This window comes from Falco cherrug, chromosome 5 (assembly GCF_023634085.1).
Source record: "Falco cherrug isolate bFalChe1 chromosome 5, bFalChe1.pri, whole genome shotgun sequence".
NCBI lineage: Eukaryota > Metazoa > Chordata > Aves > Falconiformes > Falconidae > Falco > Falco cherrug.
The window spans coordinates 80,473,302-80,495,487 of NC_073701.1; the positions used below are offsets into that span (position 1 = coordinate 80,473,302).

Consider the following 22,186-nt stretch of genomic DNA (forward strand, 5'->3'; position numbering starts at 1 on the left):
TGAGGCAAATCCTCAGAACAGAATTTAGATGCCTCTAGAGCTCTTTGTTGTGAGTAAGCAGAGCTAAGAATTAGCAGGTCCCTAGATGAAATATAAAAGCAGCAGTATCTCTAGGTCACAGCTCCAGCACACTGGGAACATGAGTAGGGTCAAGTAAGCTTTGCAGATGCTTTTTTGAAACTGACTTGGAGTTACTTGGTTCTGATGAATGCATGTCCTCCATTTTTTCATGGAAGAAGTAAGTAGTATACTTACGAAGAAGTTTGAAGAACACGAATGTGTCATTGAAGGTTTCTGTGTGATTGATGAGGGAGGAGATGAATTTATTCACCCTAAAAAGAATATGAAGAGTGTGTTGGCTGGGGACTGCTGACTCTAGCATCAGGGGACAGAGGGTGGAGGCCCTGTTTGTGTTTGAAAGATTGAAAACAGGTTTCTCAAGACATGGAACACGATGGAAATGAAGTGTTAAGAGGTTCATGACACCATCTGGGAAATATGATTGGGTTGTAGTGAGTCTTTTCTACTTTGAAAAAAATAAAATATTTGAGAGTGTTTAATTCATTGCATATATGAGGCCATCTTGAGGACATTACTGATGGATTAGATTGTCTAATTTTATGGAAGAAAAGACTAAGATCCTGCTTAAAACGCCTTAATGGAAAGAAAATGAGTTGTTGGTGACTTAAATGAGATTTTGATTGTTTTGTTATATACACTACTGATAGGGAAATCATATTCTTTAATATTGAAGATATTTAAAACAATATTTTTAAACACTGTTTTTAAAAACTGTTTAAAAACAGGGGGGTTAATTTTAAAAAATTGGGTAGGAATTCCCATTCCTTCTGTGATTAATTTTGAGGTAGTATTTTATTGCTGGCTTTGCTGCTTGGATGTCATTCATTTAGTTGGGTTGAATTAATGCAAATTGCAAACCTGTAATTTTCATGGAAGCATGTAATTGACATCATTCATAGGTGTTGCTTTTACTTGTATTTCTGATGATAATTATTTACTATATTTTGCTATAGAAACCAGCAGCTGTCACTATTTGTATATATTGATTTAACTTGTGATCTCATTTTGATTAGTGGATTGTTGGAATAACTCCAGTCTAGTCAACAGAGTTATTCCTGTTTTGTTCTGGTTTATATAGAGCATGGTATGGTCTGGGAGGGAACTAGATCGCTTTTACTGTCCGTGAGGAGAAAGTCTACAGTGCTGGTTGTTTCATTCATTTTGCTGATTATGTTAGGAGGTTTAAAACCAGTTTGTTCTAAATGACGTTGGAAAATTTGGTATGAGCAGAAGTGAAAGACCTTAATGGTGGCTGTGGGGTATGTTCAGTATCCCTTCATGTTGAATCTTTATTGTGGGCAACGTTGCAAGCCGAGTAGCTACACGCTGATGAGCAAGGGTAGCCTTTTGTACTAGCTGCTCTCTTGTCAGCTCTTTGCAGATTCCCTCGCTGTTAACAACAGAAGAAAATAGAAGCGTGCTGGATTTCTGTGTCATGTTTTTCATTGATTAAAAGCAGAGATGATGTGGAGGGTGTGCAAAGGCACTTCTGTCTGTACTTTGTGGGAAACTGGATCAGTGACTGAGCTACTGAATTCAGGAGCAGTCTGACACGGTATTTCCCTTGACTGGGTCCCTCGAGTATCCAGGTGAAAATGTATTGTGCAAGAAAGTGAATTGTCAAATTAATCCGAGCTTCTTGGGATTGTTCTGGAGAACATTTAGATTGCAGAACAAGCTTTCATTAAAGGGTGATGTACATTTAGGAAACACCAGGGTGGCAGGCAGAAGGCACATGCAAAGGGAACAGAAGCTCTTAATTGCTTCCTCTTTCAGAGAGAAGAGGAAAGAAACTCATTCTAGAGTGTTTTATCTGCCAGTCCATGGCCCTGTGCCCCCTTGAAGACTGATTTGTAACTTTAACAAGTATACATTTCTGAGACACAGTGGAATTGCAGCTTTGCAGGTTTGTTTAGAAACAAGTGAGGTTTAGGGAGAGAAGAGACTCTTCAGACCTTTCCTTAGCTCTGGAGAAGGATAGAAACCAAAACACTTCTTAAGGGTCGGAAAAGTACAACTTATTTCTGGAATCAGTCATACCTGCTGAGGAATTACTCTTCAGATCACAGTAAATGACCTAGAAGTCTACTTCTATGTACCTAGCTCTGAGAACCTTGTTGAAGATATTTCAGTTGGATGTGTTTACGTGTTCGTCTCTGTACCCACCTGCTGTTTCTAAATGTGTATTCTATGCCACAGGAGACACTAAGGAATTATCAGTACCTAAGCAGCTTGTATTGTTAGAGTGCTGCATGCTTATCAACATGCTGCATAATGAGTTCTTTAAACACTTTGGCTGCTCTGAGCATTTAAAATTGTTTAAGAGTTTATGTCACTTGAAGGTTTCAAAAGGGTACTCAACCACACTAAATCAATTTTAATGATATGGGAATGTTGGGTGTTTATCTTTTTATGGCCAGTGATATTGGTGATTGTGCTAGTGTGATGGTTCTGCAGATCTAGCATACTTTCTTGGCAGCCTCTTCTGCTGGGCTTTGAATAAGATTTTCTGTTCAATATTCTCTTAAATTCTGTATTCCTGTGTGCATTGCTGACTTCCACTTGGGTAATGGGAATACATAGCTGGGACAATGTTCTGCACCTTGAATTATCAAGCTGTACCAAACAAAGAGAGTACTAATTGCCAATAAAGGTGTTAGGATCCCTAGCAACTTAACAACACAAATTCTGCAGCTGCTTGCCTGGACAGCTACTGTCTGTCTCTCCCAAATGCTTCTGTGCTTGAGGCAAGGTTAGTCTTTGGCTTGTGTTACACAGATCAGGTTGAGCAGGCTGCTCTGCCTTGAGTGGGATTCTAGCTTTATTGACATCTGTAGCAGTTATTTAAAGTACCTTTTATTAAAATTTGGAGAAAAAGTACTTCTTGGTTAAATGAGACCAACAGTTATCTCATAAGTTTTAGAAGAGTGCTACTCTTGAGAATGGTGACATTTTCGTTTCTGTACAGAGCAGTATCTTCAGTTAATTCTTGTTGTAACTTCAAAGCAGTGCAATAATAGCAAGTGATAAATTCCGATTTTAACATTTCCATATGTCCGTATATTCAAATGTGGTTTGTTCTGCTACAGATTCACGTTAAGGGTAAGTGGGAGGGGCAAGTTAGAACATCCCTCATTTGAGTGGGTTCTTAAACAAAATGGAGGCTCCTTGTGATTCTCCTGATGATGTTTATTCCTTCTGTTTACCTGCACATGACTCAGACCCCTCACTTTTTGTCATAACTGTGATCCTGCGCAAGACCCTTAAAAACTAGAAATTTGGTGACTACTACCTAAAGGCGATAATAAAGTTTCTCATATAAATTATGGGTTTCCTGCATTGTGATTCTATTAAAATAGAACATAGTCTTAGAATATAGTAACACTGTCTTGGTAGGAGCCCTGGTAACTTGGACTCCTTTTTCTCTGCCCTCTTGCATCTCTCCGTGTTTTGGGGCTTTGTATTGTCCTGATCTTCCTCTCTGGAAGCACCTACCTAATTTTTCACCTACAAGATAATTTCCTCATTAATTTCATGTAAAAATCTACTTCTAAAAATATGGGAAAGTTCTTCAAGAAGTACTTTGGGATGATGCAAATAAGGAATGTTTGTGAAGAGGGATTTATTTTAATGCTTTATGAAGTTAGTAATCTTGGATGTAACAAACACAATTTATCACTGATAGTGCTTTTATGTGATGTGATTAGTAGTAAACATACATCTGGAACAACTTGCACTCTTCTGGTTTCATGCCATATCTGCCTTTAAAATTCTCATTATTCCTGAAATACATGCATTTTTACGACACAGTCCAAATAACAGTATTTTCATCATTATATTCCTTAAAGAACTCAAGTCATACTCTGAAGGCTTTAATCCTCCAGTTAGAAGAGAACATAAAGACTGCATGTTCTAGCATATTTCCTTAAAGATAAGATATTTTTCACTTTAGTGACTCATCGCTAATCCTGCATTGAAGAGAAGTCATATTATCTATGAAGATCATGGAGCACTAGGACTAAACTCATATTTGGCAAACTAAAAATGGAATGTCAGCAATTTTTATACCTGTGCCATCCCACAGTTAGTGTAAACTGGATCTGGATCTCTTTTCTGACACTCTGAAATTCAACTATTAGACGACATGTCAAATTCCCTGAATTCCACATATAGACAAAAATATGTGGATCCTACTGCTAATCATTTCCAAGCTCCAAAAGAACAGGATCTGGAAGATTTGAATTCTTAGCTTCTGTCCTTTCTGAGCTGTGAAAGTAACTGTGGAGCTGCTTCCAAACAAAGCAGTAATTATTTGCCAAAAGGAATGTAGCACATGGAGAAATTCATTAAATGACAGAATCCTACTATTGCTGTAATTAAGCAGAGCTTTAATTCAGGTAGGTCCAGTGTATTTCAGATCATTTTCCAACTCTGAGAGCTGTGAGAGTGTCTGTTTACATCACATGAATCCAGCTCATAATGAGACTGCACTGGAATGAGTTGCAGTTTTAGTACCAGGAGCTAGCCTAATTTTTAAGCACCTGGCATTGTTAACAGAGCCTTTTTGTGTGCTAGCCATAGTCTGCCAATGACGTTTCTCCCCTTCTGTCCTTGGCAGGTGAGCTGGCCAGGACAAAAACTTAAACATTAATGTATCTTACTGGACATCAGAGGGTCAATGTGGAGTGACGTGTTGCAAATGCTTTAAGCCCAGGATATGCTTCAGTCGGAGCTTAGACATCTGAAAGCTCAGCTGTAGACAATGAAGCCCACAGAAATGGAGGTTTCTGGGTTTCTACTCAGAAATGGCTTGGAATTTTGCCTCATCTACCTTGTTAGTTAACAGTTCTTACAGATTACAAGTCATGTACCAGAAAGCAGTTTATGCAAAGCACTTGTGAAAATAACAGTGCTATCCATACTATGTGCTTGATTCTTCAATGGTGGTGGACAGTTGCACCTGAAAGATGGCAGCCTCAGTCATTCCTCTTTTAGGAAACAGATTTTACCGTTTCAGATACCCTCTGCAGGAACAGATACACTAGGAATGAAGGTTGTAAGTTTCACTGTTTGCATTGAATTTCCCTTGTTTGCTTATTGTGGATTCTTCATTTTAAACTGAATTCATTTTTCGTATTTATGAATCCATTTAGTTGAATACATTGATCTAAAAATATTTGAGTTTGTTTGCTGAGAAGATATGAGCATAAGCAGCAATGAACCGTTGCATGGACTGCCCGTAAAATATGTGACCATGCACACAGCCATAATGCAAATGGAGAATAAATGTGTCAACGCCAGGTTATATATAAGATCATTCATTTATCCACCTCCGTATTCCCATGAGTCCTATGGTCTGGTCATTTAAGCTGTAGCTTAAAGCTGGTTTCTACGCACAAAAAACTACCATTGCTAATTGACACATGATGTTAATGTCATCAGAGGGAGAATAACGGATGCAAGTTAAATCTGCATTCCTTGAAAATGTTTCAAAAATCAGATCTAAATGAGAAAGTGCTGATGACTGAAATATATCTCAGGGAAGGGAGTCCTCTTCATTAAACTGTTCTTTGAGAGACAAAACTTGTTTCTCATCCATTAAATCAGATGTGGTTTTCCTTGTACTATAAAGCATTTCTTGTGATCATCACATTTTCATACCTGTCACAAAATAATTGAACCTACATCCTACAGTATGGATTGGGTGAGTCTGGGAATATGGCCCTCCCAGGACCAGTGATAAGATATCCAATTGTGTCAGATTTATTTCCAGAATTTTTCTGCAAACTTATACTCCCAAAATACTATTTATCTAAAAATTTAAAATTCTTAATGATCTGCAAAAGTTACCATTTCTGTATATTTGCAGTATACCTAATGAATCTTTCAATGAAAAGCAATTTCGCTTTCTAAATATTTATCTATTTCCCCAAATGGGCAGAGCAATTGGAACAGAGTATGGGCTAACCCAGCCTCGAGTCTGAATTTCATCACTAGAAAGTATTTTGACCAATACAAGTTCAAAGTAAAATCCTTGTGAACATGGATTTGGTATGATCTGTTCAATAACTGTCTGAACACCCTTATATTGTAAGGAAGGAATACATTCATAGCCATGAGGTGTCTGTTTTCATATGGTCTGAAAATAAGCTTTGCTCAGTGGAGCAGAGCTCTTTCATACCAGCTGAGAAAGCAACTAACTGAAATCTTATGATGAAACTTTTAGTCCTAACTCCTGTTTATGTAAAAGCTGTAGTGGCTCTGGTGAGAAATCTTGAGTGTTGAATTTGATGACTGTCTCTTAAGATCTTATGGTGTTGAGAAAGATGATAACAAGAACCTTTATCTTTTCTTTAAGTGCAGTGCTTGCCACTCAAATGAAAGCGTTTGTCAGGTTATGGTAAAGATGTAAAGAGAATTAAAATTTGTAAGTAAAATGATTTGGTAAATGTTAGTCTGTAACTTCACAGAAAATAAATCTTCGGGTGCAAAGGAAGGTCTGTTCCTCTTAAGTTAGAGTCACAGAATCACAGAATGGTTGGGGTTGGAAGGGACCTCTGGAGATCATCTAGTCCAACCCCCCCCTGCTAAAGCAGATTCTCTAAAGCAGTTTGGACAGAACTGCATCCAGGTGCGTTTTGAATGTCTCCAGAGAAGGAGACTCCACAACCTCTCTGGGCAGCCTGTTCTAGTGCTCTGTCACCTTCAAAGCAAAGAAGTTTTTCCTCATATTCAGAAGGAACTTCCTGTGTTGCAGTTTGTGCCAGTTGCTCCTTGTCCTGTTGCTGGGCCCTGCTGAAAAGAGCCCGGCCCCATCCTCTTGACACTTGCCCTTAAGGCATTTGTAGACATTGATAAGATCACCTCTGTCTTCTTTTCTCCAGGCTAAACAGGCCCAACTCTCTCAGCTTTTCCTCATAAGAGGGATGCTCCAGAGCACCCACTTCATTCAGCAGCAGGCCCACAATTTCCCTAGTCATTCTTTGCCTACCAATGTACTTGAAGAAGCCTTTCCGGTTGACCTTGACGGCCCGCAGCAGATTTAATTCCAAATGGACCTTAGCTGTCCTTGTCATATCCCTGCATGTTCTGACAGCATTCCTATATTCCTCCCAAGTGGCCTGTCACTTTTTCTACATTCCATAAACTTCCTTCTTTGGTGCGAGTTTTGCCAGAATCTCCTTGATCATCCATGCAGGTCTCCTTCCCCCTTTGCTTGATTTCTTACTCATAGGGATGCACTGATCTTGAGCTTGGAGGAAGTGATGCCTGAATATTAGCCAGCTCTCTGGGACTGCCCTACCTCCCAGAGCCCTAACCCATGGGATTCCTCGAAGTAGGTCCTTGAATAGGCCAAATTTAGCTCTCCTGAGGTCTAAGGTTGCAATCCGACTTGTTGCCCTGCTTTCTCCATACAGGATCCTGAACTTCACTATCCATGGTCACTGCAGTCAAGGCTGCCCCCAACCTTTACATCCCCAACCAGTCATTCTTTGTTTGTTAGCAGAAGGTCCAGGAGCACATCTCGCCTTACTGGCTTTTACACCACTTTTATCAAAAAGTTATCATCAATGCTCTGCAGGAACCTCCTGGACCATGCATACCTGGCTGTGTTGTCTTTCCAGCAGACAGCAGGGTGGTTGAATTCCCCCATGAGAACCAGGGCCTGTGATCATGAGACTACCTCCAGTTGTCTGTAGAAGGCCTCATCAACCTCCTTTCCCTGATCAGGTGGCCTGTAGCAAACACCCACAACAGTGTCACCCATGTTGGCCTGCCCCTAAATCTTCACCTGTAATCTCTCCGCTTGTTCTTCATCCACACCTAGGCAGAGCTTGATACATTCCAGTTGCTCTCTCCTGTGAAGAGCAACTCCACCAACCCCTCCTTGTTGGCCTGTCTTTCCTAAAAGGTATGTAGCCATCCATGACAGCATTCCAGTCATGCGAGCTATCCCGCCATGTCTGTGTAATTGCAGTGGCATCATGGGCCCTGTGACCACTCATGGATCTCTAATTCTTCCTGTTTATTCCCCATGCTGTGTGCGTTGGTGTACAGGCAATTCAGAGAGGTAACCGACCATGCAGGTCTGGATTAGAGCTTAATGCTGTACGGGTCTGAGGAGCTCAAGGGTGCGTTCTTCATCTTGTGTTCAGGGAAACCATGCCCATCTTTACACCTCTGGGTAGGTATGAGCCAGCCTCCCTCTCCGTCTGCTAGGGTGGGAAGGGGAGCAGGCGCACAGTACCCTTGCTGTTGCTGCTCAGCACGACACAGTATCTGGCCTGCCCTGACCATTCAACAGGCTTATATTGCAACCTTTGTGGCATTTTTTTAAGTCCCCAGTGTTTACTTTCAATATGAGGCCTAAAAGATGACCTGTCATAATATTATTCCATCTAAGTGACTTTACTTTCTGGGAAGTTTCTCAAAAAACAATTTTTTACTGTGACTGAAAAATGACTTGGAGTGAAAACTATATACTGTACATCCTGAGATGGCAGAGAAATGAGTTCATGTACTCTCTTTCTTTAAAGCAAACGTGCTGTCATTTGTGCACAGTCAATGTTCAAATAGCTGAGTGGCTACTTAAAGGGGTTTTATTTTTGTAACTACAATATCAACTGAGTTCATCGTAACTGGGTTGGATTCTTCATGTTCAACCTTTCCCAGATGAAACCTTTATTAACACTTGTCAGTTTGGAGGCCTGGCAGTCCAGTCAGTGACCTTTATTCTACTGGTGTCTTAGGCAGGGTTTATCACTCTGACAGAACCTAATTAAAACAGAAAAAAATAATCAGTGAGTGATGTCAGTGAGAAATGGAGAACCAGAGTAAGAACTTTTACTGGACACGGTACATCTGTAACTATCTAAAGCTCTTCCCTTTTCACTGGTGGAGGGAATGTTATTCTGCCAGCCATTATTCATTCTCAATGAGTGGGGATAATCTTTCTTAATCCCTTGGAGGGGTTTCTTTGCAGTATGTTCATTCTGAACTTTAAATCACTATTTACATAGGTCCAGATTCTGTCATGCTTTTTCCTGCCAAATAGTAGCTTCCATTGTTAAAAATGCAATAGTGAGTAGGGACAAGAATGAAGAGAAGTAGGCTCTATGGTAGATCTTTAACTGATAAGTTGAACTGTGAATTTTCACCTGCAGTCATTTTTCTTCATGGGCAATGACTTAATTTTTTTGTTTTATTTTCAAATCCTTACACTTACCTAAATGAACACCAAAACCTGTGTTCCATGTTTTATGGAAAAAAGGAGAGGGATAAAAGACTGCAAATTGTCCAGTTTTGTTGATGTCCTTTTTCACAGGTTTAGCTCTACCATTGAAACTAAGAGCTTTATGACCATCCCCATGCCACTAGCATCAACAGTTCAGTGAGCTGTTTCTGCTGCTGTCTCAATGATCATGATTCTCACCAGAAATTTATATAATCCATTAAATAAAACACTGCCGTCCTTGCCTTTGATATTTTAATAATCCGCAAACTGCAGCAAAGTCAATACTGTCCAGATAGCCAAATTTAGACAGACCCATCCCTTAAGGTCAGAATAGTTCTTACATTAGCTTATGCCAGACCATTAGCACAACGGAAAAATTCTTTGCACTTTGCATCTCTGTTTACCTGTTGAGGTCTCTTCCTTAACAGAGTGAAGAAGCTCTAGTGCATTACCTGTTTCTCATATTCTAAAGTTCTTGGTGAATTTCCACACCTCTTGTTTCCATCTTGGCTTATTTTTGTTTATGTTACCTGTTTGTGAGTTTAAGATTTGCCAGTTCTCATCAATTTATCTCTTTGTATCCTCAAAGGTAGGTTTATTAAGTGACAGTTTTCAGGTCCAGCTTATTATTTTCAAATCAGCAAGGCTGACTTTGAATCGTTTTCTTTACTTGGCTTGTTACAGTATTTCTGTTCTCATAAACCATCTCAGAGAGATTGTAAATGATAGCGTTCCCCTGCAAGTTCATGAAGAAAGCAGTAATATCAGCTATCCTGCTTCTATGTTGTGTGGGGCCTTCTTGTGCTGAATGTACATCCTATAGGCAGTTAAGGTTATAACAACCATAAAGAGGACACAGGGAAGCAGGAGTCTTTCAACACTTCTATTCTTTAGAGAATCACTCTGACAATAAAAAATATTATTTAATCAATTCTGCAGCAAAACCCCATAGATGCTTCTAGTAAGTGTGGCTTCAAAAAGGAGATGCAATAGAGTATCAGCCTCAGTCATTTGAATCTATGCAGGCACTGACACTGAGGATGTCTAAGAACAAATCTCTGATATCTCTCAAAGGGTTACTTTGTAAAGAAAGGCACTTACATGTAAAAGGATTACATTATTTTAACTACACATTTCATTTAGTTTGTCATAGAAGACACATTCTATAGTTATAGTGTTAGATTTGTACAAACATTACTTTTCCTGTTGTTGCTGTCTTTTTTTTTTCATATTGGCCACAATTGTAATTGTGTTCTAAAGTACCCACAATTAGAAACCTTAATATCACATTCTTGATAATACAGTTGCATATATGTGAGCTTCTCTTATTTGATTTTATTCTGATTTTTTTCAATGTATTTTCTGTTTTTTCCACTAATACACCAGAGACATGCTAGATTATTTACTACTGTTATACAGGAGCTACATTGTTGGAAGATTTTTTTTCCAGTAGAATAAGATAACTCTTCTTCACTTGAAGAAGCCTGTTAATTGAAGGAGAGTTATGTATTCAGGCAGCTGTGTTCTTGGATTTGACTAATTACATCCTATGCCAAGCATGTCTTGTCAAGAGCTCAGAAATTTCTGAGATAATAGTGAGTTCTGGAGAGAGCCAAGAACAAGGAGAACTGGGGGGGTTTAACGTGGTTATTTCAATGTATTTTGAACAAAAACCTCTTTTTCATGTTAATAATCTAACCATTTTATATGTTATTGATTTTAGTTGATGAAGGAGTTTCCTCTGCTCAGCATGTTCAACATCCATGAAAACCTGCTAGAGGCTTTATTGGAACTGCAAGCATATGCAGATGTTCAGGCAGTCTTAGCAAAGTATGACGGTAAGTTCATATATATTTATGTTTTCTCTATATGGTAGACACAGAAGCAATGTTTCTAAGTCAAACTCCTAAAATTTAGAAAACACTTTAATTATGGTGGTTGGCATGAGCTTCATAGACGCCTTTACACAGTCCTTAATCCAAAGATTAAATATTGTGCATCTTTTCTGCCAACCCATGCTTAATTAGTTGTACAGGGTAATGGAATTCGCCAGCAGCTCTTCAGTGCTTTCTTTGCTTTCTGTAATGTTTAAAGAATGACCATTTAGGTTCTGCAGACTTTTTATTGCATGCTATGCAAGCCTTGTCTGAAGAAAGTATTATCAGCTCCCTTGTGGACTTTTCTATGAATGTTGACTTAGTAGCATGTAGGTGCTTTACAAACATTAATTGATTTAACTGCACAGCAGTCTAGTGAGTAGCAGACTTCATGTCTTATGTGGAAAACTTGGAAAGCCCAGAAGATTAGATGCACTTTTTGCATTAATTTTCAATAAGCATTGTTTTACGCACCATTACGTCACTTTTTATGTTCAAATCACAGCTCCTTCTGACTTCAGCTCTAGCTCTTTGAACTTGAATTCAAGACACCAGGATCTCAAACAGAGAAAGGCTAGAGTAAGAAACGCCAACTGGCATACTTTGTTTAGTTTAAGTTAGATGTGTATTCCGTGTATTGTGTAGAAACTTTGTGACAGAAACAGAAATACAATCTGGTTCTCTTGAGCAGTGTTGATCAGCCTGCACAGTGCCACTCTTCATCCTCTTCCTGCAGTCCCTGACTTACTCATTATCCACATTCCAAGTTCTTCAACAAGTGAATCAGAAATATTATAGCCATCAGTTTCCTGTTGTGTTACTGCACAGTCCTCATTCATCTTCAGAAAAGACTCACTCTGTGCACTAGAGTATGGTAAGGGAATTGATGAAAGGAATAAAAATAATGAGCTTATAACACGCATGAATCAAATAGCTGAATGAAGTGAAACTGGTACCCTTAATTTTCATGTTTCTTAAGTCCTTCTCTAGGCTGATCTTGTAGCCTTTAAAGTGTTTTTAATTACTAGCTCTTAACAGCCTTTCTGGTATTCACTGAACAAGAGATTTTAAGGTTTGTCACTTCCAAAGTTTTTGACAAGGTAGATGAGGTACTGTTGTATAAATGGCTACCAGTATGGGCTGTGGAGCCTATATCCACAGTGCTTTGGCCTCTTTCTCTTTGAATCTTTGAAGGAATTAGTGTCCTTTCCAGACTGCCCTTAGTTGGTCTTCTGCCCCATTTGTTTACTGAATTGTGGTGTTCTCTTTTGCATGGTCGGTTTCAGCTTTCGGTTGCTCCCAGTTCCTACCAGATGTTCTGTGTTCAGCCAGTACTGCTCATTCCCAATTCCATTCTTCTGCCTCTCCTAACCTTCTCTTCCTATCTAATTTAATCTTCCTACCTATCCCAATCTTCTCTTCAGGGCAGTGAGTTGTCACGATACATCTCCTCACCCGCTTTTCAACTCCTGTCTTACCAGACATCTTTTCCCTGTACCCTTTTCTCTGTGGCTTCTGGTTCCTCATTTGATATTCTCTGCTGCATTGCCTTGGTGCCAAAAAGCAGAACAGTAAGAGCTCACGCAGACAGAGCCTTCTTACTGTCAGCCCAGTACCTGGCCCCGTATCATCACATGGAACAGTGGCAAGGGGACGATGCGTAAGTTTATTGGAGCACTGAGATGTGTGTACTTGATGAGCAAAGAATCTTTGGAGTGTATAGCTGAAAAAATTGCAGAAGCTTCCACTGAATATGTGCTAACTGCTTTCTTCTAACATCTTACAACTTAGAAAGTTAAGATAAATTTTAATGAGGCTAGTAATAGACCATTGGCTTGATACTAACATGATCATCCTGCCAAATTTCAGACCCATGCAGTAGACTATGACAGAGCTGAGGTTATCTAATGAAAGCTAAATATGCAGATGATTACAGCCGACATTAGTGGTAGTCACTGCTACCAGTCCAGCCTGGAATGTTTTCAAGTCTTTATGGAGTCAAATCATTCTAAGCAGAGATCAAAATGTCACCCAGGCCCTGAGTACTGCCATCCAGTAGCAGTAATGACTCTGGGAGAGATCTTGGTTGTGCTTAGTCTGGCTGAAGAAATCTGCAGTTAAACTGGTAAAATCAGAGTCTTTTCTTGTAGCTTCTTGTGTAGTACCTGTGACATAGGTGTAGTTCCCCATGGACCTTTTTTTGGCACGTTAAGAAGCAAATAAATAGAAAAATGCCCGTTTTCATGCCTCAGGCACCACAGGATCTTGGCACCTTCTGGTCTGTAATGTAGTTATGAGATAATAGTCCTGGGAGATAGCAGAACTGTGACAGAACAGAAAATTAAGCCATACCCTCCCAAATCTCAGATTAAACTCCTGTGCCAGCTCTGCTTTTGCATACTAAAGCACTGATCCCAAGTTTTAAATGATACCATGGTGGCACTTTGTGTCATGGAAGTTGATAAAACTTGAAGGTAAGTTTTGTTTTGTTTTGTTTTGTTTTGTTTCGTTTTGTTTTCGCAGAAGTACCTGGTAGTCAAAACTGAGGTCATAAATGTAACAAATGAGGCTTTTCAAAATAAAACTCTTCATACTTTGTCTGTTTGAACCCGTGCAGTTTCAACTCCTGCTTTGCCATATATGAACAAAGGTGTGTATACACTAGGTATACACAAGGACTCCGCAATCACAGGCTTAACCAGTGTAACTCTTAAAGTTCATGAGTCTCAGAAGGCCCATCTCAGGGAGTCTCAGCTCATTTTAGAACTCATCAGCTTCATGTGTTGTAAGATTTATTGGAATATAAAACAATGAACTCATTTATACTTTCCTATCTGCAGTTTCTGTTGGTCCCACTCCACTGCCTTTTTTTGACTAGGACCAAACCTGATTTATTGTATTTTGATAACATATGAACAAATTATTTCCTTGAGCAGTTTGCTCCCACCCTGGGCTAAATAGTTGGATCACATTATGCAAAACCTCAGCCTCTGCAGGCAGACACACTGCTTTACCAAAAGCCATGTGTTAAACTGTGTTTATATTATGTACCTGGCAACAGAGCTGATGTCTATACTCATTATTCATGGAAAAAGAGCCTCATTAGTGGGACAGCATGCACTGTTGCTGAGCTACATCATTATGGTTTCAGAGTTCAGTGTCTGTCAATAGAGTGCAGATGACCTAAATACTGATGAATTCTGAAAATATTTTTGGCTCCGATTTAACACATATTCATGTTATTTACAGCAGAAATAGTTATGGCTGCTAAAGAAACTATTCTTGATGGAATAAGCTTCTGGTATTCATAGTAGATAAAGTTTCTCTGCGCTTCTTTCCTTGCTTTTTAAATGAATTGTTTTCTAGTGGAGTAGGTCCACTTTGTTGCAATGCTTAGAGCAAATGATTTACTAACTTTGCTGGGCAGCCAGTTGCTTTAATTGTTATTATCTGGTAACCTGGGCATTGTGTGAAAATGCAGACCTTTCTGGCAATTGAAAGCGGGATTTAGAAAGATTGGATGTCTATGTATTTAGTCATAGTGTTGCAATGGTTCCTCCCTAAACCTATCCTTGCTTTCCTTTTTTTAAATGACAGTGTTTTCCCATAAGACTACAAACCTTCTGGTTTGCAGGAGGAACACCTTAGATTCCCTTTTCACTTAACCCCTTGCAAAGAAAGAGAAAGACTATGTCACCATGTATACGGAGTCCCAAATTCAGAGTTCACTTGAGATAATTCAGACCAAAGGTTACATAGAAAGTAAGTTATTTTAAAATACAAAAAGTATCCTTCTGCTCTAGGCTATGGCACTTTATTTAGTAACAGCTTACTTCGAAGAAACCTACTTTAAATTAATGTCAAATCAAAATGCAGGCCCTTGAAGAAACACTTTAGAATCAGAGCCTTCTTTGTCTTGAAATACTTCCAACTTTGTGAAATCCAACAATTAATGTAGAGAAATTCATTCTCTAAAATGTAGCGTATTCAGGGCTACTCTCTTTTCTCCAGTCCCCCTCTGTCCAATTTCTTCTTGCCCTTACAGATGTACAAAATGGGTAAATTCTGTTTACATTGAACTTAAAGACATCCCTTTTGCAGAGTTGCAGACTGATGAACCAACTACACGGAGCCTTCTGTTATATTAGCTATGGTCTCTAGGATTTTTGGATATGTGTATACATTTGAGATCACACCTCCACTCCATCAGTTTCTTTACTTGCCATGGTTATGTTTGCTATTTTTGAGAAGGTGTTCTACCTGGTGGAGCTAACTGGGTAGATGTTCTAAGTGCAAGAAAGGGTTTTCTTCTGAGTTAAAGGTGTAGCACATGGCAGTATGGAAGCAGCCACTGCCTTATGCACACTGTTCTATAATCCTTTTGTTTCTTTGAAAGAGAGACCTTAAAGTTCCTTTTAGTTAAGATCATACCAAAACCTAGTCTGCCTTCTCCAGGAGATGCAAATCACGTAAGACCTCCAGTTTGTTAACAGTATTGAGAGAATAGTTTGTCTTTTTTTTCTTGATATCTTTTTCAGCTTCTGCTTCTAAGAACCAGTTTCTTTCCTCCATGTCAAAATGACTTGTCACTTCAGTTAGGTCTCTGCATCAGTTCTGTGTCTTCTTCATACCATCTGGTCTCTTTTTTTGCCATATGATTCTGGGGAGGGGGGTTGTTTCTCCTGTTTGTGAACAAGCACAAAAACTCTAAACTAGTTATGCTAATCTTGCTCTTTCTCATCTCCTGTAGGAGAAATTATTCCTTCCCCTCTATGTGCATTTAAGATTGAACTTGGTCAAATCAAAGGGGCTGACACCTGCCTGGTCACTGAGATACGCATCTCAGCAAGAGTTGCATATGAATTGTTTACAGTCAGCAGTGACCCTCAAAATCTTTCTGTATCTGAACAGTTTAGGTTTGAGTTGTGATCATGGCAAAATAAACGTTGTTTGTGCTGAAACGTTTTTCCCATCCTATCAGGGGACCAAAATCCAGGCCTTAATATACACAGTGGCTATGTGTTTGTGTTTGATTGAGGTGTTTCCCACCACTGAGGAGGAATGTCAAAAGTACAGAGAATCGGAACTGCTTTATTTTGCAAGCACAAAGTAAGCGTTAGATCATTGTGTTCATAGATTTGCTCCTTCCAGCATGTTTTCTACCGTGTTTTATGGAAAAATGCAATGACTGTTCTCATGGGAGATAACACTACAGGATATTAGATCTTTTTGACAAAGTGTTTTTCCCCTGATATTCAGTTCATACTTCAGTTTATTGAATTCCACCCCGTTACTCTTGCTTTTAACCATTTGTATCAGCTTAATTCACTTTCTTCCTTAATGTTTCTGTCTTTATAGACGACTGTGTCTCTCTTCTGTCATCACTGATCCAACCTGCACATATTTATTTGCTAGAGCACTTTCGATCTTTCCCATAAGCAGTGCTTCCTACCACTTCTGCAAGAACTGACAGTTGGGCCTCCAGGTGCAGAGAACTGGGGGAGTTCTGTACTGACAGGGCAAGTGTTGGCCGATCACTAGAGCCTACAGACAGGCTGAAGGAGAGACAAATCAGAGAGGGGGTTCATCCCCAAGCCATAGCCTAATATATGTCCTGTATTCCACCATTTTTTTGTTTTACCTCTTCTCATAACTCCTTCCAGATTGTTGATGTACTTTGAGTTACGTATTTGGAAATACGTGAATGATTCCAGCAGCTTAATGTAGTCTCTTTCCAGTGCTATATGAAGAAGAACTAGCAGTTTGACTGTAAGGATACTACTGCCCAAATTACGGCCCCCAATCTACAGCTTATTTCAGCAAATATATAAGGCCTATTAATGTTGATAAGGCTATTCACCTATCTGAAGTTAAGCCCATAGAAATCCATATTGTTGGTTTGGGAATAACATACACTTTGGGGTCAAAATAGGGTATAATTTCTGATCAGTGACATAGATTTTGCATTTATTAACAACTAAAGCAATTGCAACATGCCTATCTCACCACTTTTGGGGCCTTTGGATAACTTGGGTAGGGGGTGTTGTACCAGTCCATATCCAGATTCATCATTTCTTGGTTTAGTTGCTATTGTATAAGAACAATAGATCCCATGACCTATTTAGATCATATATGGCATATTGTGGATATCTTGAATGAGAGAAGTAGTGATATTATCATTGCAAGTCTCTATCCGTGGCACCTTTCCATTAGTTCACTCTCACAGGCAACTGCTTAAGAAGGAAATGACCGGTAAGAATTCACTTTCCCAACCTTCCCTGTAGCTGACTGGGGCTAATGGAAAGAAAATGGTCATAAATCAAGTCTAGACTATTTTGTATTCTGCTTTAAGATACAAGCAATAAGGAAGAAGGGGAGCCTTTTTTAGACTGACCCATCCATTCTTATTAGGCAAAAATGTCCTGATGGATTTGACAACAGAATAGCAGTCACATCTTTCAGCACATTGTGGGAGCTCCATAAGTAATCACAGGAGGGTGGGAAACAGTACATGTAAAGATATTTTGCCAGATGGCTCACAGAACTGGACGTAGTCATTTATGAAAAACTTCACTTTGGTTCCTGACAGAGGATTTATCTTCTAGGGCTAGTTTAGACTTGATTCTCTTGCTAAATTCAAGTTGTAATCAGATATAACTTTTATGCTTTTGTCTAAAATACAAGGGTCCAGTTTTGGAGCTGAAGCCTAAATTATATGAGAACCAAATACTTGCAGTCTAATATGAAGCAAACAAAAAGTAAAACACTTTTGGAGGGAAACAGCACGGACCTAATGGAGGGCTATCTCCACAGCAACATAAACATGAACGTTTGTATGTATTTCTTCCACTGCCAAGGGACTGTAGGTATTATCCTCAAATATTTGCTGCTTGCTTATTAGGAGCACAGTACTGGAAGAGGCCTCCTGGGTGAGTCAGGTCCCCCTGCTGCTGAGTTCACTGCAGGATATTACACCTTCCATGAGCCGAGCAAGCTCCATCCTAGAGCAAGCTCATCCTGGTTGGTTTGTCCCATTATTCTACCTGAAAATCTGCCTCAAAAATCCACTTCTCAGAAACTTTCTTTTAATCTCCAGCTTAAATTTAATTCTGAACTGTTTATTCTTGTGCCAGTGTTATCCTTTAACTAAGCAGCCCTTCTTTCCTGTGTTCCTTGTGGGTATGCATAGGGAACAGTTCTATCTTCACTTAGACTTCATTTCACTTGGATTTTTACAAAAACAATCCGATCTTCCTGTTTACTTTTGTTGTTCTTGACCGTAGGTGATCAGATTTGAACACAACATTCCTTGAGAAATCCCATTGCTTCTGCAAGAATGACTCAGGTGGTGTACTGAGCCTTACCTCAGCTCACCGTATTTCCCTTCCTTAGAGATACCAGCAGTTCATTGTGGATTATCCTGCCGTCTGTATACACACGTGTCCAGCTCAAGGAGCTGTTTTGTGATACGGTGTTTTGTTCTAGTGTATTTAACACTGTATCAAGCGCAGTTCCTACTTACCGTATGATATCTTAATCCCTTTGCCAAGAATTGTAATAATCCTCACAGTTCGGTCCATGCAAGGTCCACAACATTCTCCATTCAAGTATCAATGACCTGATGCAGAAACTAACCTTTATACATGTGATTAGAGGGCTTTTGTGTGTTGAGTGGTCTCACTGTTTCACTTCATGGATCATGTATTAACAGCTGAATTCACATTTTCTTGCTGTCATTCTGACTTTTGCTGGCATATCTGCTTTCTTTGATGAAATTGAGCAAGCAGCTTTCATTGGCATAGCAGCTGTTTTTCCTCTGCTGCATGAGTTATATACTCCAGGCCTCTTGATTCCTCCTAGTTTTCAGCTCCTTCAGACAGATAGAAAAGTGAAGTGGTGCTCTTACTGCATTATGAGAAGAAGTCTGGGCAAACTTTCTCTTCTTGGTCCTTTTTTTACATGTGGAGTTTGCGTTTTGTCTGGGAAAATGTATTTCCAGGGACTTCTAGGTAGACCTTTTGTTCTGTGTCATTCATGCAAAATTTTGTAAAGGTCAGATCCTGAACCAACATTACTAGGTTTTTGGCTGATGCAGAGGAAAATATTTCCTGTGAGGTAATAGTGGCTTGATGGCCCAGAGAAACGCTTGCAGGTAAGAGGAAAATAATGTATTATCTTGACCCATTGAAAACCTTATAAATGACAGCACATTGCTGGGTTTCTTGGTGTTTGTTTTTTTCTTTTGCATTCCTGCGTGTTTCACTCCATTTATTATTTAATGAGTGAGTTTTACACTGAATGACAGAGACCAGTATCTTCTGGAAAAGGTCATTTCTGTTTACTGGAAATAACTTTTAACTCCTGATGTTAAGGAAAGCCTGGTATAAGCAGGGTTATTGAAGGCACTCATAAATATTTTCTCCTCTTCTCATTGAAGATGTGCTCACATCTGTGTCTGTCGATAGCTTCTATTAGTGGGGTAATTAACATGTCTGTCACCCAGACTGCTTTGCGTGCTGTTGATTTTAATTACTTTAGCCACTACAATTACATACTCCAGTGAAATTATAGTTGGAATATATTACAAGGGAGCCTCCAACAAGATCTCTACATCTCATACTTGAAGTGCAAGTGCATACAAAGACAATAGAGAGGATTTAACAGGTAGCATTTTCAAAGTGCCTCAGTCATTTCTGGCCATGTTTTCTGTCTAACAGAACAATGTTCTACTTGTTTGTTAATAAATGAAGGATGGTGGTTGCTGAGATATGCCTTGCTTGTCCTCTTTAACTCCTTTTTGGAGCCCTGTGTTGCAAGGCACTGGGGTTCAGTAAATCGCAAGTTTCTCTTAACGCTGAAGTTACCAAGCTCTATGATCATTTCATCTTCCAAATCAACTTTAATGACAAACTGAGGGATAGATAATTTCTCAGAACAATGGTCAGATTAGATGCTCTTCACTTCTACAGTGGGCCTGCTCCAGTGCCTTGTGTTTACTGTGCTGTGTATTTGCTATTTACAATAGGAACCTATAACTGCAGTGTGCAGAAGGGTTTGCAGAATCCAGCCTTTTTTTTCCCTGTTTTTCCTTTCATTTAGCTTTATCTCTAACTTTTTAATGCTGCAATATTTCAGTCACTGTATAATCGGTATCTGCTTAGTAGATTACTAGTGTGAGAGTCAATTCTTTGTAAAAGTGGAAACAAAGCTGTAACTCAAGTCTGTTACACAGCATTTGTCTCTACCTTTTGGATGCTTTTGTGCTAATCTGCTGGTAGAGAACAGGTATAAATTAAATTGAACTAATGGGTTAAGTCAGGTTTATGGCTCCTGTGTGTCTCTGGAACATCATAAAATGGCCAGAGACTGTCTGGTGAATATTTTGGTCCAAGATTTCCTTAAGAGGCAAACCACTTTATTTTAATGTTGATCTTTAACTGCAATAAATCTAATGGTTGTTTGCTTGCAAGTCAAATCCTTCTTACTTAAATAGCTGTCTTAACTTGTATAGCTGCCACATAGTCATATTAGACAACTGCTCCTGAGTGAAAACAAAAAGCGTGAATAAGATAGCCCTCAGCTACTACTTAGATGTTTTGTGAACTATGGAAAAATTAATGTATTCTGGGTTACCTACACATTTGCATATGAAGTAATGAATTCTTTCATTACGTCTCTGTCATGTCATTCTTTGAATTAGTTCTCTAGTGAACCCTGTTGCTGCTTAAATAGCAGTTCCAGTGGTCATCAACACAGGTTTTAAAGCCTGTATATTGGGTGGAAATTTTAAAATCCATGTGACATGGGAGTACAAGTCCCAAGATCAGAAAGTATTCTGAATTCACATAATAATTTTGGGTATGCCATGATACTCCAAAGTATCAATCAAACACTTTTCTTTCTGCAGACTTTTAAATTTTCAGATGTTTAATTTTTTCTTTCTTTTCAACAGATATAAGCTTACCAAAATCAGCAACAATATGTTACACAGCTGCATTGCTCAAAGCCAGAGCTGTCTCTGACAAGTAAGTGCATAAGAACCACTGTCCAGCAAAATTCCTGATTTAACTCGAGATTTCTCTTAGCTGAGCCCACACCCTAACAATCCGCTGGGTTAGCAGGAGAATTCAGTCCTGCAGTAAATTCATAAAATTACTTTATATATGAGAAAAAATTGCAGTGATCAAACATTGCACTTCAAATATTACAGAAGAAGAAATGAAGACAAATAGCGTAAATTCAATTCTCGTTTAGTTTTATGTATACTGTCCGGGTGAGCTTTGGCTTCCTAGATAGTATAATGAAGATGGAAGTAAAAGGTGTTGTGTGGCTGAACCTCTTCAACTTTGTGTAAACCTGACAACAGAAAGGTAATAAATAAATGTGAGTGGACTCGTAGCAATGTCATTTTACAATGCTGCCAGAAGACTGCTCATCTACTTAAATAGTGGCAGGTGGATTTAGCGTTACTATGTTAGGGATTCTGAGAGGTAGATGATGTTCATATTTTTAGAGACACAAGTATCTGCTCATTCCTGTTACGGTTTTCTCTTGGGTCTCCACCTTCCAAGGTGCTGAGCACATCTACTTGATGCCTGTGGACTTGAGAGCACTGGCCAGCTCTGAAAGGGTGCTCAGCTCCTTGGGAAATGGAGCTCAAAAATCCCAATTCTGAGCTCAGATGCCTTCACACAAATCCCAGGCAGAGCTGTGTCTGTGCACCTGAGAGTCAAATGCCTCCCTAAAGTTGGAAAGCAAGTAGAGTGGAAAGCCATTTTCTTGATTGACATCCTGACAGTTTTTGCTTTTAAAGTGTATGTACACATCAAGATCTAAGTAATTTTCTTTCATTCTTTTTATCCTGTAGATCGCCAGTACCTACTGCAACATCTTTCCTCCCTACACAGCGACTCCAGCTTGGGAGGGCAGGGCTAAGGTTGTCACAGCTTTCCCTGTGGTGTCTGCCTGCCAAGTACAGCTCTGGAGTTAGCCG

At 39.3% G+C, this 22,186-nt stretch overlaps 1 protein-coding gene across 8 annotated transcripts in view; it reads left to right on the top strand.

Moving 5' to 3' along the window:
- ST7 (suppression of tumorigenicity 7) overlaps positions 1–22,186 on the top strand; it is a 151,803-nt gene that overhangs the window by 104,464 nt on the left and 25,153 nt on the right. For all 8 annotated transcript variants that reach the window (XM_055712096.1, XM_055712098.1, XM_014282048.3 and 5 more), the window contains 2 exons: positions 11,040–11,154; positions 21,146–21,218. In XM_055712096.1, coding sequence (XP_055568071.1) covers positions 11,040–11,154; positions 21,146–21,218 — 188 coding nt within the window. The remainder of the gene's footprint in view (positions 1–11,039; positions 11,155–21,145; positions 21,219–22,186) is intronic.